Source organism: Hyalella azteca, unplaced genomic scaffold, assembly GCF_000764305.2.
Source record: "Hyalella azteca isolate HAZT.00-mixed unplaced genomic scaffold, Hazt_2.0.2 contig6532, whole genome shotgun sequence".
Taxonomy (NCBI): domain Eukaryota; kingdom Metazoa; phylum Arthropoda; class Malacostraca; order Amphipoda; family Hyalellidae; genus Hyalella; species Hyalella azteca.
This window is the reverse complement of record NW_025936691.1, coordinates 802,663-818,272: the sequence shown is the minus strand read 5'-3', so window position 1 is coordinate 818,272 and position 15,610 is coordinate 802,663. Positions and strand designations below refer to the sequence as shown.

The 15,610-nt window shown below is 37.9% G+C and overlaps 1 protein-coding gene across 2 annotated transcripts; it reads right to left on the bottom strand.

Annotated features, from left to right (window-relative positions):
* Positions 1-129: 129 nt before the first annotated feature.
* Positions 130-14,194, bottom strand: LOC108666878 (transmembrane protein 120 homolog). Of its 2 annotated transcripts, XM_018153819.2 has the most exons (11): positions 13,981-14,194; positions 7,296-7,414; positions 6,750-6,935; positions 5,771-5,863; positions 5,312-5,387; positions 4,263-4,372; positions 4,018-4,049; positions 3,011-3,234; positions 2,533-2,696; positions 2,036-2,153; positions 130-1,653 (listed from the first exon to the last, which is right to left on the bottom strand). In XM_018153819.2, the coding sequence occupies exons 1-11, from the start codon at positions 14,050-14,052 to the stop codon at positions 1,429-1,431; spliced, it is 1,419 nt and encodes a 472-aa protein (XP_018009308.1). In that variant the 5' UTR covers positions 14,053-14,194; the 3' UTR covers positions 130-1,428. The 2 variants fall into 2 exon arrangements, with proteins under 2 accessions (XP_018009308.1, XP_018009307.1); XM_018153818.2 differs by lacking the exon at positions 4,018-4,049 and having other exon boundaries at positions 4,231-4,372.
* Between the last annotated feature and the right edge of the window lie 1,416 nt (positions 14,195-15,610).

The following is a 15,610-nucleotide window of genomic DNA, read 5'->3' as shown; positions in this document are numbered from 1 at the left end:
TATTTGTTTTCTTCTCCCATCATCTGATGAAGTATTCATATATGCAAGATGTCAGATCTCAGATAACAATTCATCGTGTAGATCCGTTAACCGAGCAATGCAAGTGAAAGGCTAATGAAGTCCTAGAAGTAAGTAATCAATATATATTTTGTGCCATGTGTAGATATTAAATTATGTACGATCATCTATACCTGCTGGGGTTTAACCCACAACGTAAATGAAATAGTACATTTTACTTGCTGAACGCCATTCTTCGAGGAGATAATCTAGTGGACGCGAAGAAAACACGCAACTAAGAGGTCACTAAACTTCCTGATATTCATATTTCATGTGCACGAAAGACTTACATTAATTTCAATATATAACACAGTGCCTCATTACGACACACCCAACGCAACAGAAAACAATGACAAACACAAGGCAAAACCGCAACAAGCGCAATTGTGCACGAACATTTAAGGAACTAAAAGCAGAGAACGAACAGCCGCCATGCATTATATTAAATATGTAACGTGAACGAAGTAGAAAAGATGCACACACTTAATTACCTAAAATATCTATGAGTAAAAAAATAACTTCATGTATAATAACTCTTGAAAATGTTCACCTCATGCCGGCTCAATTGTGTCAGTTTGGAACTTACTTCAAGGCGTTTTGACAAATGTCCCAAGTACTAAAACTGAGAATGATGCTGTAACGCCATCCTTGAGACCAAACTTTAGCATCTATCTAGAAAGGAATTCAGAGACTAGAGTTAATCTGGCGCAAAATAGCTTGGTTGGCATGACGACATATTCGAATGGGAAGGACTCTGTAGAGAGCAAAGATGTGGCGGGCGTCAGTTGATGCAAAGTATCTACAGGAAGACAAATATTTGTGTCAAGGCTTTCTTGTCCGACTTGAATACGAAAAACACATATGAATGTGTAGTCATATTTTTAAGCAACTAATATATTATCCTGGCAGCTGGCAAGAACAGTTTTCTTTCAAAGTACAAGTTAGCACTATTTTACCGTAAAGAAAACTTGTTTTACATAAGAAATTCCACATACAGATCCAATATTCAGTTAAAACTAAATTTTGAAGTGATGAAGGACAAGGACGCTTACAACCCAAATAAACCAATGACTAATATACCGACAATTACTACCATTTTCCCGGTAGGTTGCATCAAAAAAGTTTGCGAAGAAGTTCAAAGAAGTTTGCTACTAGGCCTAATGCTCAGAATACTATCCGAATCTGCCCAGGAAAATCAACGGCCATCCTTAGTTCTATTCGACAGGATGCCCCAATTGAACCCAGTAAATTAAAAATTTTGCATGGTGTCTGCCAATCAAACTTATGCAATGCCAATCCGTTGATGAACTCATGTCATGATTTTTGTGTTGTGAGAACCCGTTTTTGAGCGCAGCCTTCTTCATAGTCTGTTTATTTTTCTTTCTTCTCTTCAGTTTCCGGTTCCAAGTTTCCCTCTTGACTGAACTCATCAGAGCTTTGGGCATCCTTATCGAGTTGCGCGCGCTCTGCATACGTAATGGAGTCGTCGAAGACCTCTATGTCTTCGTCAGCAGCGTCGACGCGGTGACGTTCTGCGTCAGATGAGCTGCTTTCGCTCATCATCACTCCGGAGTCGTGGTCTTTTCTGTCAATATTCTGCAACGCATACATGAATGTGTAGACCATTAATGTTACGTATACCAATAGTCGCCAAACATGATTTTGATTTCATCACACTTAATTTCATCACTCACACTAATCAATTTCACACTGAATGTCATCACTGCAATGACTGCATGATTTTAATTTCTACTTACTGGCACGCAGTAGTTAATTGTAATGCTAATACGGTCATTGAAGCAACTTTCATGATCATAAACCCAAAAGACAACGTACTATCTAAAATATTGGAGATGAATTTTCCAGAAGTAAATATCACCTCAGGAAAAGTCGATAGATGGTCAAGACATGGTTGGTACATATAGAATTAAATCGCTGAGTAAAAATATCACAAATAAAAAATAATCGCATGACTCACAGGAATTTGCGGTTTGTCATGTCCTTGCAAAGAAGTTTCCTCGGCGGTGACCTCAGGCTTCCTGCTGAAGGATGCAGCTCTGGCAGCGGGAGTGCGGCGCTCATTCAGCTCAGGGCTCCTGAAATGCGTTTATGGCAATCAAGACTAAAGCAATCGCATGGGAGAATATAATTTCAGTATTTGGAGATGCATAATTCATGTTAGTTCATATTTTTTCTATTCATGTTAGTTCATATTTTTGTCTTTAACTCATTTATATGTACCTCTTAGTTCTTCAATAAAATTTTCTATATTGTCCAGAATCAGAGAATGAAGATAGGCTAATTTGTTGGAGGAAATACACGCTTTTCAAATCGGCAACAAACACAAGGAAGCAAGCATAAACCTAGAAATGTCCAACAAAGATGCAGCGTCGCTTGCCGTGGCTCATGTACTTGTCAACGCACCTGAAAGAGACGCGGCGCCGCTTGCTGTGGTTCATGTACTTGTCAACGCACCTGAAAGAGACGCGGCGTCGCTTGCTGTGGTTCATGTACTTGTCAAGGCGCGTGAAGCGATACTTGAGCTTGAAGCGCTCCTTGATTTTCTGCGGGATGGTGGCGGCCGTCGTGAGGCTGTTGCCCAGGAACAGCACTAGGAACAGCATGCTCAGCGTACCCACCTGCGCCCACGTAATGCTTATTTGTAAACAATGTAAAGGATTATCAATTAATTGCGACTCTTGATACCAAAATAGTGAAGAAGACCAAAACATATACGGTAGTAACAGATCTTTACGGGAATATTATCTATAGGTACTGGAACTATAGTGTCTTAACATGGATAATACCTATATGAGCAAGTCTTTACAAGAATACTAGCTTTAGGGACAAGTCTTAACATAGATATCACCTGCTCAGTCTTGACAATTAACAAGAGGTTATCAATGAACTGGATGAAACGGTGTGGGGACCGTAAGTCCAATATTGTACGCACATGCCAGTCAGCCGATGGATGACTCGCAAGGTAGTAGAGGGTGTAGGCGTGGTAGAACTCCCACGCATATCCAATAAAGAGAAAGGGCAAGAGGAAGCTCAAGCCTCGCCACATCCACGACTGGAAGCCCTCGACGGTGATGTCCATGTTGTGGCTCTGCCCCAGGCACTTGAGGCGATACAGGCAGCCTCGTTGGTACATGAACTGCAGGTACTGCACAAAACCTGCAACGTACCAGATGAGTTTGTAGCTCAGTCATCCAATCACTGACAACTTTTCAAGCTAAATACACCAATCAGACGAGTGAATATAGGACACTACTTGTACATGGGCCACACGAATACATAGCCTGCATGGGTACATAGGCCGCAACATGTACTTCAGCTACTTTTGATGGTACGGCCCTGGTTCTTCTACAACAAAGGAACCATTTGAAGTAAACCCACACTAAATTTCTCCTCCACCCGGAATGATTCTCGAAAATAATAATAGGGAAATTTGAGTTATACCAGAAGAAAGTTGGTGTTAAATGAACAAAAAATTTTATCACTATACCGTGATCGTGATGTCTTTTTTTACTGGGCGACTTTTATGCACGTAAATTCATCCATTTTTCATTGCTTTCACACGAAAGACTATTGCAAATTCAAAATAATGAGATTAGTTGAATTTTTCACAAACAGAGGCAAAAGAACGCTCTTTTGTTAGTTATCGTCATTTCTTCACGGACTTGATTTCAAGTTCATCTGTATGAAGAGACTTCATTAGTTTCCATTAATGTCATAGCAATTTCTATGTCCTATCATTTTAAAAATTAAAATCAGACGACATTATATCGCAAGTGTTTTAGCTGGAGTCACTCAATGGAGGTGGCTTGTCCAAGACCAACACTGTCCACCGCTGTCAAGGTCCCTTCCTCCAATAACGTGGCTTCCAAAAGTTCTGGTCTGTCACATTTTCTTCCACACGTCAAACAACCGTCCTGAAGGCGTAGTAACACTACTCACTGATATACACATTGAAGGCCATGAACTGCGTCCTGAAGGCGTAGTAACACTACTCACTGATGTACACATTGAAGGCCATAAACTGCGTCCTGAAGGCGTAGTAACACTACTCACTGATGTACACATTGAAGGCCATAAACTGCGTCCTGAAGGCGTAGTAACATACGTTGAAGGCCATGAACTGCGTCCTGAAGGCGTAGTAACACTACTCACTGATATACACGTTGAAGGCCATGAACTGCGTCCTGAAGGCGTAGTAACACTCGCCCACAGGCCAGATCAACATCACCCCTGCCAGCACCGTGGAGATGAAGTGGTGAGCGCGCCACCAGCCCTTCATTCGCGACCCGTTCACCTGTCATGGCAAAATAATTATTCAACAATAGTGACATCATAATCATTAACCTGTCGTGGCATCATAATCATCCTACTATTGTGACATTATAATAATTTATATAGCTGTTGCGGTATGATAATAAATCGCCTGTGGCATCGTCATAGTTCTTTACCTCTCGTATAACTAACGAACCGTCATTCAACTATTACGGCATAATAATCGTTCATTTGTGGCATTATTAAAATCATTCACGAGTTGTGGAAAATAAATTTGTAAAAATTCTTGAATATAATTTCCTTTCCTCTGTTGCTGTTTCCATAAAAAATCAATGCACGCTGATTTAAACAATCTACACAGATTCAACCATCTAGATCCTGCAATATACAATATTCAAGTTGCGTCATTGTTAGCAATAGAACTAATGTTGCATTGGTTAACACATTGAGGCAATAACACATGGCTCACGACCTTTTAATCAAAAGAAATAACCTCTTATAATCAGATTGAATGTATTCGAGTGAATATTTGAAACGAACCTACTGGTTTGATGTTTAAGTAGAACAAAATATTTTTTCATTCAAACATCTTCCTTACTAAGCTCATTGCTCCAGGCAAGATTTGATTATGATCACAGAGAAAAAAAATATAACTCAGTACGGTACCGGGTACTCACTGCAGTGACTGACAGAGAGCGCATTTTCTCGTCGACGAAAACGTGGTCACGGACGGACAGACAGACCGACCGACAGACGGACATGGCGAGCACAATAGTGCATTTTTTCCATAAATGAGAAAATGCGCTAAAAATGACAAAAAAAATTGCTTATGAAACTCTCGATGTCTAATTTGTCCTTTGAGCCGCTTCTTTATTTCATTCTTATTTTTGACATAGTTACACTGATGGCTCGAAGAAAAACCCCACATTAAAAAAGCTCTGATGAGAGCTTGACAAGATACCTTGAGGATGCTCTCCCTGATGGTGAGAGTGCAGTAATACCACACAAGCAGGAACATATGCACCACATCCATCGTCCTGGAAACAATAGAAATTTTTCAATCAAGTATACTACTTGACTCTTTTGTTACTTTCATTTGCTGGGAGCAGTGATTATATTTGTGGATCAATTTGACCATATAAATGATTTCTTATATTTGAAATGTAGTGATCATTGGCGCCTTCCAGAGCCTCATGTTCTGCAAAATGCCGTTAAACAACAGAGAAATAGAAACATTTCAAAATAGTTTAGAAAAGAGTACTTGAGCTTTCAAATGCAAATTTCATGAATATTTTTACATTCAAAAGTTCCTCATAAGGCCCTTGTCTATACAAATCAGATCATCCAATAGACACCCAACCAATTAGAGAAAAATTATATATACTACAGAGAGAATAGAGAATAACTAGTGAATTATTACCTGACATTTGTGAGGCAGTTGAACAGCGAGATAAACAGCGCCAAGAGACTCATAACAAGTTTGAACTTCTCATATTCATCCTTGTAGCGGAATCTGGGCCACAAATAAATTGGCTTAAATAAATATGCAAAAAAATTTACAGATGTGACTAATAGCTCACCAGCAGCAGTAAATAATTAATTATAAATCGAACTAAAAGCTAATAAACTTTTTTTTAATTTTTGATATGCCTATCCAGAAAAATTACTATCCTAAACTCATTTCTATGGTATTATTAGTGCATTTTCTCATTTACGGAAAAAATGCATTATTGCGCTCGCCATGTCCGTCCATCTGTGTGTCTGTTTGTCCGTCCGTCCGTCCGTCCATGACTTCACGTTTTTGTTGACAAGAAAATACGCGATGTCACTCACTGCAGTGACTACTGAGTTATATTATTTTACAGTACCGTCAACTATGATGACTTTGGCCACCACTACAACAGAAACAAATGGCAGCAAAACAAAATACTAAACCTTGGCTAAAGTCTGCTGGGATTGGGGTGGCCAAAGTCACCCCAGTCACTTTGGCCAACTTCTATTATTTTGATTTGCTGTCATTTGTTTCTGTTGTAGTGGTGGCCAAAGTCACCCCCAGTGGCCGAAGTCACCCCAGTTGATGGTCGTGAACTCATTCCAATGGCAAATTCATACAAGCACAGGGCAAAGTCTAAAATGATCACACTCATCACCATCAACATAAGATGCACCAAGCAAATAAAACAGTAAATATTGTGTGAAGAACCAAGTTTCATTTACCACCTCAAGAAATTATATATAATACATATAAAATATCATAAAAATCTAATATACGGTATTGAGAATTCTTTCAAAGTTACAGGGACTACCTTCAACAATTGTAGATGAATATGCTAACTAATCAAGGACTGCTGGGCTGGGACAAAATAAAAAAAATATATTAGGAAACTATATAAGCTCACTTTTCATTTTTATCTAATATTGACACATTGATTCCTCCGAGTATAATTTTTAGGTATCGTCCACTTGGCTTAGGGAGAATGTTCTCCATCTCATAGAGCTGTGCTTTGCGGCGGATCAAGTCAGTCTGCAGGAGGGCATTTCTTTCACTGTCACCTTGGCTGCTCTCAGACATATTTTTTTCCAACCTGGAAAAAACAAACAATGAAATGCAAACATGCATATATAGAAGTGTGTAAATAGGAAAAGGACATTTGAATTAAAAAAATTATTATCATGAGGTCAAATGATTTCAATTCATACCAAATCTTGTTGTAAATTTGGCACATGAGTGGTCAGTTAAACAATACCCTATTGAACATTTAAAAAATTTGGCACTTATGCCTAATTAGAATAATGATAAAAATAGCCATACTATTTGGGAAATTAATAAAACACTAGAATGTCTTAAAAGTTGGTTTCATTTTGACCTACATAAAATCTCAAGTTTTGCTTAAGTTATTCAAGCTTTCAGCTATTCTCTTCATGTTCAAGATTTGAAAAAATACCTTCTTAAAGAGTTTTTGATTATGTTAAGTCTGTAGCGTTGGTGGGAAATTCCTTTGGTACATTTTTGCTGCAAACTGTTGACTTCTTCAAGTTTGGCATGGTAAAGCTGGTGCAATTTCTGAAAATACAGATTGCATTATAAATGATAACATTTGCAAACCATACAAAAAGCAACAATTTAAATGAAAAAATTAGTTTTATTAAACAAGCCCATGCTGTAAAACTATTATTCTATAATCTATATTATTCACTTATCTTTGGTATCACTCAACAAAACACAAATAAATAAAGGAAGATTATAAATAATCAAGATCTCATATTGTCATTGACATAATTTAAGATCCCTTTGTTATTTTTCAGATATGGGTAGCCTAAATTAGGCCAGGGTGCAGGAAGTGGATGAATATCAAAAGATCCTTGGTGATGCATCAGCAGCAAAATTTACGCCTTCAAAAGATCTTGCCAAAGCATTTGGATTGAAATTATTGCATTTTAGAAATTACTCTGAAATTATTGCAATTATTGAAAATCTGGAAGACCGCAAGAGCACACAGTAAGGTTTCCGGTACATCGGGTGGATCAGGATGCAGTAAGCTTGTCTGGAAATCAGTTGCGATGATGCACTGCGTGGAGAGTAAGGGATAGTATACTATCAAAGTTGTTGGCAGCATTTTCTCTTTAAAATTACCCGGCGACACATCTTGAAAATGGCTGGCAAAACTTTGGACTAAAATTTCATATATTGGCAATGCGGCTTGCCCCCTCTGCATCCTGGAAATTAAGCAGTCAGTTAAGCATGGAGATGAGCAGAAAAAGACTATCATGCACCTCGTGTGTCACAAGGAGAAAAATTGAACAGAAACCACAGGTGAATGAGACAAACATCAGTTCTAAAAATCAATTTCACACATTCCTATATGCAAGCATGAATATATCTACTTGGTGAGCCGTGACTAGATTTTTTGAGCTGTGGTTTTATGGGTTTGCCAGCTGCGATTAAATTTCTTTGAGCCATGATTCTATTTCTTTGTGCAGTGAATTCTATATTTCAGTCATGCAAAGCAATTTATGAGCCACAAACTTATTCAAAAGTCCCATGCATGCATTACCCAAAATCTCTAATTTTACCCTAAAAAGTCCTCAAACAGCAATACTAACATTTGTCTTCACTTTAGACTTGAGTGGCAACTGAACACATGATACTGCAATCTGACCGCTCTGACATGACGGCAACTAAGCAATATTCACAGAAACATTTTGGATGTTGAAACATGTTTGCAAAGTGCAAAACATAATTTTTCAATCAAACAAAAATACATCACATTAGAGCCACAAGATTTCATATTTACTGAAATTATATAATATTAAAGACACAATATTTAAGAAAAAATAGGACTTTTCGAGCCATGTTCCTATGGCCCTTGACTCATTTTTTTAGCATACCTAAGTACTAAAGAAAAACATTTTTTCCTGCAATTTTCAAAAATCACTCATGACAACAATTATAACCATCTATATTTTATATGCATATTGCAGGCAAAAAGAAAATTTGAAGCCTGCAGGTAAATACAGCTTTCAGCTATTTTTGAAAATTTTTGCCTGACATTCCAAATTGGAGGGAGTCTCTCACCTAGGGTAAACGCGGTATATTCCGACATTGTGGGTAATTCCAACACTTTGACTTTTTTCCTTTACATTAAGCTTTTTCTTAGTTCCATGCATTCATTGACAGTTGAAATAGTGACATCATACTTTTGCGCGCCATACTATTGCCAAAACACTAGGTCTGTGCCATCTAGCTGGAAAATGTTGAGATCCAAAGAGAGACAGTGTGCGTCACCCAGTGAGAACATCGAAAAATGTGTCAAAGTTGATAGTTGACCTTGCTCTACCAAATAGTGATAAACTGTTTGTGTAGAAATAATATTATGGTTTGAGACTATTAAATAAATACATCTGTAAATATATTAGGAATCCTTCAAGTATACTTGTATTTGCGGATTTCAAGTGGTAAAAAAATTAATAGAAGATTAAGTTAAGAGATGGGTTTAGACACATAAAAACTAATTCCACCACAGCTTAGAATTAGACACACACAGCTTGTTCCAAGCTGTGTGCAAAAATTAAAATTTTCTTAATTAAAAGCCTAATTAAGTAGTGTTCAATATTAAATACTGACAATAGTGTTCTAATTCCAAGCTGTGTCGTATTCCAATACAGCTCACAGTCTCACACAGCAATCGGAATTTGAACACAAGAGTGTCGGCATTACAAATTAGTAGAGTTTGAAGCCTGGCCAGAATTAGTCTCACAAAATGCCAAATTCAGTCACACAGTGTCAGAATATATGGATTTGGTTTTGGTAGGTTTGCATTCTAAAGGCTTTTAAATAAATATGGCAACATTTTGTGACCTTTCATTGTTGGCTTTGTTGCTGGCGCGCCATGGTCAGGAAGATGTGCCAGGTGCGCGGGAATTTATTTTGTCATTTTAACGACCTGCGCGGTGCGCCGTACTATGCCGGTAAAAAAAATGCGCCGTGCGCTGTACTTTAAGAAAGCTAAAATAGTTTAAATATGGACGCGCGGCAACGCAATTTACGCAATTACACTGACCGTACACTGTATACACAAACGTGTATCCGCATTGTGTTGTGGTTGGATATGAGTTAACTAGATTGCTAACGCGTCAACTCAGTTTCTAAGTGTCAGCACAGTTATGAATATTCATTCATAGATCACAATTCAATCAGACATGAATTACAAAACTAAAGAAGGCAACATGGCTTTAGATGTGCCATCGGTGCCTTCTAATGAATGACTGGAGTCTGGACTGGTTGCGCTGTTGCGGCAAGTAAGGTATGAACCTGTATGTCAACAGTACGAACCTGCATGCCATTGCTGGGACTACATTCCCGAGTCCCGACATCCTCCCGGCCGGCAAAATTGACATGATCAATACCTAATAACAATGCACGTAAATGGACTATACAAATTAGGTCAATACGGCATAATTACAGAGCGTAATTAAACTATGTGATACAAAATATGAATATATATATTTGCAAGTCAATGGTCTGTCGTTTATTTTTGCTTCATTAGAGCAATTATGGTTTCCAAATCTGGGTGCGTTATGTTATGTCATGTGTACTTTGAATGTGCAAAAATTATAACCATCATATGAAAATTGTTACGTAGGTTATGATTGCATAAATTGCCATAGAGTATCAAGATTGCAGTTCTGCTACCACCCTTCATTGAATTATTCCGCCTTTTTTCTAAAATTCAATAATCTCACTTCCAGCAAAGTTTGCGAAATTCATTAGCTGCATAAAATACTCTCTGCTGTGGTGTTCGATTCCGGTACGTTTCAGACAAATTTATGGCCGGACTTGCGGCCGCTCTCGAAATTCAGTGCACCTGGAATATCTCCCAAAGTACTGAACGTAGCTCGATGAAACTTGGTTATACGGATATACAGAGAAATGACCGGCATTTCTCAGGCCGATTTTTGAACTTGCATTGACCAAGAGCCATATACGTAAAGCCGTATAACTCGCAAACGAAGGCAAAATAAAAAAATTTTCACAAGCTAAACATCACCATTGGGAGGTTAGGTTTCTATATGCAAAGTTTTGTTCGAATCTGTTCAGTATTTTAGAAGAAATCTCTGGTACACTGCAAATTTAAGCACTATTTTGCTGTTTAAATCACGAATGAGGGAAGAGAGAAAAATACTCGCTAACGAAGGCAAAACGTAAAAAAATTTCACAAGTTAAACATCACCGTTTAGTATTCAGAAATTCATATTCAAAATTTCATTCAGATCTGTTCAGTGCTCTGGAAGAAATGGCCGGTACACTGCAAATGTCGGCACGTTTCATCATATAACTCACGAATGAAGGCGATATTAAAAAAATTGTCATGAGCTTGACATNGCTTAATTAAAAGCCTAATAGCTGTTAATTAAAACGTAATTAAGTAGTGTTCAATATTCGTTAGTGTTCTAATTCAAAGCCGTGTTGTATCCCAATACAGCTCACACAGCAAACGGAATTCGAACACGTGGATGTTGGCAATACGTATCACTTAAATTTGAAGCGCAGACGCAATACGACTCACCACGTGTTGAACATTGCCACACAAAGTGAAGGAATATAGGGATTTGGTAGGTTTCCATTCTAAAGGCTTTTTAATAAATATGGCAACATTTTGTGACCTTTCATCGTTGCTGACGCCGTGACGCGTAGTGAAGTGTTTTGAGAGTCATGTGAAGGCAACAGAACTTACGTAATGCATGCGTTTTTTTTATAGTTTTTCATTTCTTGATGTGTCCCTAATGTGTCGGAATATACCGCGTTTACCCTAAATTCTGTCCAATATTCCAAATTGGCCACAAGCTTGACTACTAGGCAATAATGCATATACAGCAATCCCTTGATTAACGCGGTTAATAAATCCCCGAGTTTTACTGCGTTAAGCAAAACCGCGCTAATCAAACTTAAGAATATATGGGAATAATTATAATGAATCCTCAAAAATAGCAAAGTTTGATAAAATGTTATGTAGTTTGATAAAATTGAGCAGTAGATATTGCAGCGATCTTGACCAGTTGAATGAAGGCTAACGAGTAACTAGAGCACCGGCATGGCGCACTTACCAGCGAACGTTGCCGAACTCAACCATTCGAGTTATGAACAAGACAAGGTGCGGTTAAACCGACTCTGTAGTCAGCACGAGTGCCTACGGAACGGGACCTTATTTAAATAATTATTGGCTGAAATTCATAAAGTAACAACATTTGGCAAATTTTTCCAAAAGTTGTAACAAAAGTAACAACATAAGATCTAATAAGCAAAAAGTAACACTTTTGTTACAAACGTAACACCATAGTGGCAAACCAGAGCTTTTTTAGAATCAGTTCATTTTTAATTTCCTCATTTACTCAAGATTTAAACCAATTTCTTTTGTATGATAATGCTGGTATCCAGGATACTTTATTGGTCTACTTATAGGACTCAAAAATGAACTTGAGGGAGAGTCTAAAAAACTCTCTGCTTTGCCAGTTTTGCCACTATGCGTAACACCTCTGGCTAGAGGCGGGAAAATGATGCGTTGTGAAAAAAAAGTCGCACTGATCAAAACTGGCACCGCGTAGATTAAGGGTAGGTCGTAAATTTTTTAGCCGCGTTAATCAAAACCATGGTATTCAAAATCGTGCTAATCAAGGCAGGCTGGAATTCTAAAATTTGTGGTTCACATAAAAAAAACATTCCGTCTTAAAAAAAAACGTTCCAGGCAACTAGAAACAGGTTTGCAGGCCATCAGAAATCGGCTTCGGTTACGGTAGCTATGATCGTATGAACGTCAAGTCAGGCAACACAGAGAAGGTCCCATGCAAGATTGTTAATTGCGCGCGTTACTCACAGTCTCACAGATGAGCATGAGGGATGGATCTACAGAAGGAAATACTATTTACTCGCAACATAATAGTTTCGAATTAAATATAAAAAAACATTTATGGCACCTATTTGTTACCTCAGCTTTCAAATTGAGGAGACACTCATCGGCAGTTGGAGAAACTTCTCGAAGAAAAGGTGAGATACTATTACAACGACTCTTATGCCACACTATGAAACCTGGACATTTTTTGCGGGAACTCATCGCAACTGATTTCCGGACAAGCTTCGCTGCATCGTAATCCATCCAACATACCGGAAACCTTACTTTTTTTCTAAATAGTTGGCTGAAGACTGAGAAATATATTAAATGCAAGAATTTCAATCTAAATGTGTCGGCAAGATCTTCTGAAGGCGAAAATTTTGCCGATAATGCGTTGCCGTAGGTCTTTAAATCTTCGATCACTCTCTGCACAGTGGCCACACCCCACGGCCAGTGTAGCTGTCAGCTCACCTTCTTCAGAAGTGTGAAAGCTTTTGCCGGTGAAGGTGTGTTTTATGATCGGTCCATAAAGAAGTGTTGATCGGTTCAAAATGACATAAGAACAGGTTATTTTGAATAACCTATGGATTGGCACCATGATCGACTGAAAGTGGAAGTGTGCTGGACATTCCAGATTTTTGGGTCCTGCTTTCCAATTTGCTATGTTTACCAGTTAATATATTACCCCTCTGCATAGTGGCAAACCACAGCTTTTTTAGAATCAGTTCATTTTCAATTTCCTCATTTACCCAAGATTTAAACCAATTTCTTAAGTATGATGATGCTAGTATCCAGGATACTTTACTGGTCTACTTATAGGACTCAAAAATGAACTTGAGGGAGAGTCTAAACTCTAAAAAACTCTCTGCTTTGCCACTATGCCCCTCTGGTCTCTGGATTTCCACACTGAATTTATCAAGGGATTGCTGTAGCTGTACTGGTCTGATTTTTCACTTGATCTTGATTGACAGATGGCTCATGAATAGGCTAACATGCCATGGTAAGTTGGTAACTAAAAAACTTTTTTGGTCATGCTAGAACATACTAGGCTTTTTTACTAGCCTACTAGTGGATAAATATTGTTAACAAAATAAATTGTTTCTTTTGAATACCAGCAACATTGCAACAACATACGCTGACTGTGGCTGACAACTGACATGCCTGTGGTAAGTGCAGTCGCAGTGACATCTGAAAAATTTCACAATTTAGGTACACCTACACCAAAGGCAAAATACTATCTTACCTCTAAAGATCTATACTCGTTACTGAGTGCCTCCCATTCTTCCATACAGGAGTTGATACTATTATGCTCCATCTTCCCCAATTATTAATATAAGCTCGGACTATACATTTAACTAAAAAAAAGTATTTCCTAGTCGGCTAGTCCTACGGGGCTACGAGCTACGCCAGCATAGGCCATAAATGCACGATCGTTATCCAGTAGCACACGAAGCCGGAATATGGCCGGAGAATAAGTGCCCTTTAAAACTTGGACGCGGACAAAAATGAAATGTGTGAACCAAATGACGCAGTGAAAACACAAAATAACTTATCAATGATATGTTCTGATATTTTTCGAGCTTGATCTCAAAATCGGCTGAAATAAATTTATATATATTTTGGCTTATGATAACCTTGCCTCTGATCTACGATCACCGATTACATGCCACCTATATCGTCACCAAGGTCACATTCCAAAAAAGTAATATAATATATATAGTTGCACGATCACTGTTTACTTGCATGAATGGTTAAGACTTAACTTAATAATAATCTAAAGGCTCGAAGGAACCAACACTTACAAACAATCTACCGTAAATGTTAAAACTTAATGATTTTTATATACTCAACATTTCATAATTATTTATAGTGTGTAAACTTGTTAGTATGTAGAGTATAGTGTAGTATCTTCGGCATTGAAGAATAGGCCTGTCGCCGATTCTTGTACTCTTCTTGACTAGACTGGCCTTTTGATAAAAATCTTTTAAATGGACGGTAAGTTTAAAATCGCTTCAAGATTTCAGTTGTTCCGTAGGATACGAGGCATTTCAAGACTAAACACATGCTCCTGCATGGCCTTCTCTAGTCTGTCCTTAAACGCGTTCATACTCGGAGAGTTAACAATATCTTCAGGGAGGCTATTCCACACCATGGTTCCACATGTCGGTGACTCGAAGCGAGAAGAAATGTTGTCGCGTGGATAAGTTGCACCGCAGTTTTTTTAGTTTATAGCTGTGGTCCCTGGTGTTGGTTCTTGTTTTAAATTCTAGTAATCCTTCTGGGGCCTTGGACAAACCATGACTCACTCACTCACTCACTCCGTCACTCACTCACCGTATATAAAATATTCATTTTACATAACTTTATAACTGCATTACGCAAAAACTATTGCATGTACATCCATGGTAGTAGCTTTGTTAAACGCGTCTTGTTTGTAGCTTTCAAACGAGTGCAAACACTTTGCAATTAACCTAAATAATGACATATAAATACCATTTATTTTTAAATAATGATATAAAATGATCATTTTATAAAAGTTCAAGACTGCATTACACAAAAATGTATTGCATGTACATCTATGGTAGTAGCTTTGTTGAACGCGTCTCGTTTGTAGCTTTCAAACGAGTGCAAACACTTTGTAATTAACGAGAGTAATGATCTATATATACAGATTTTTTTCAAATAAATCTTTGTACATATTGTTAAAAAATGTTCATGTATATATTTTTAAAATTGTCTTACGCAAAAATTATAGCACGCACAGACATGCGCTAAACTGCGTTAGACGCGCCTTTTCAGCAGCTACAAAATGAGTCAAGAAAACGGTAAAGCCAAAATTTCCGATTTTTAGGGTAGCCGGTCTCCTTAATAGT

Excerpts from the sequence above, each read along its gene's own strand:
- LOC108666878 (XM_018153818.2), bottom strand. The coding sequence starts at position 14,052 with ATGGAGCATAATAGTATCAACTCCTGTATGGAAGAATGGGAGGCACTC. Across the intron at positions 2,697-3,010 it reads ATCCATCGGCTGACTGGCAT|GTGGGTACGCTGAGCATGCT; the intron begins GTGCGTACAATA and ends ACGTGGGCGCAG. Across the intron at positions 2,154-2,532 it reads CGACGCCGCGTCTCTTTCAG|GAGCCCTGAGCTGAATGAGC; the intron begins GTGCGTTGACAA and ends AACGCATTTCAG.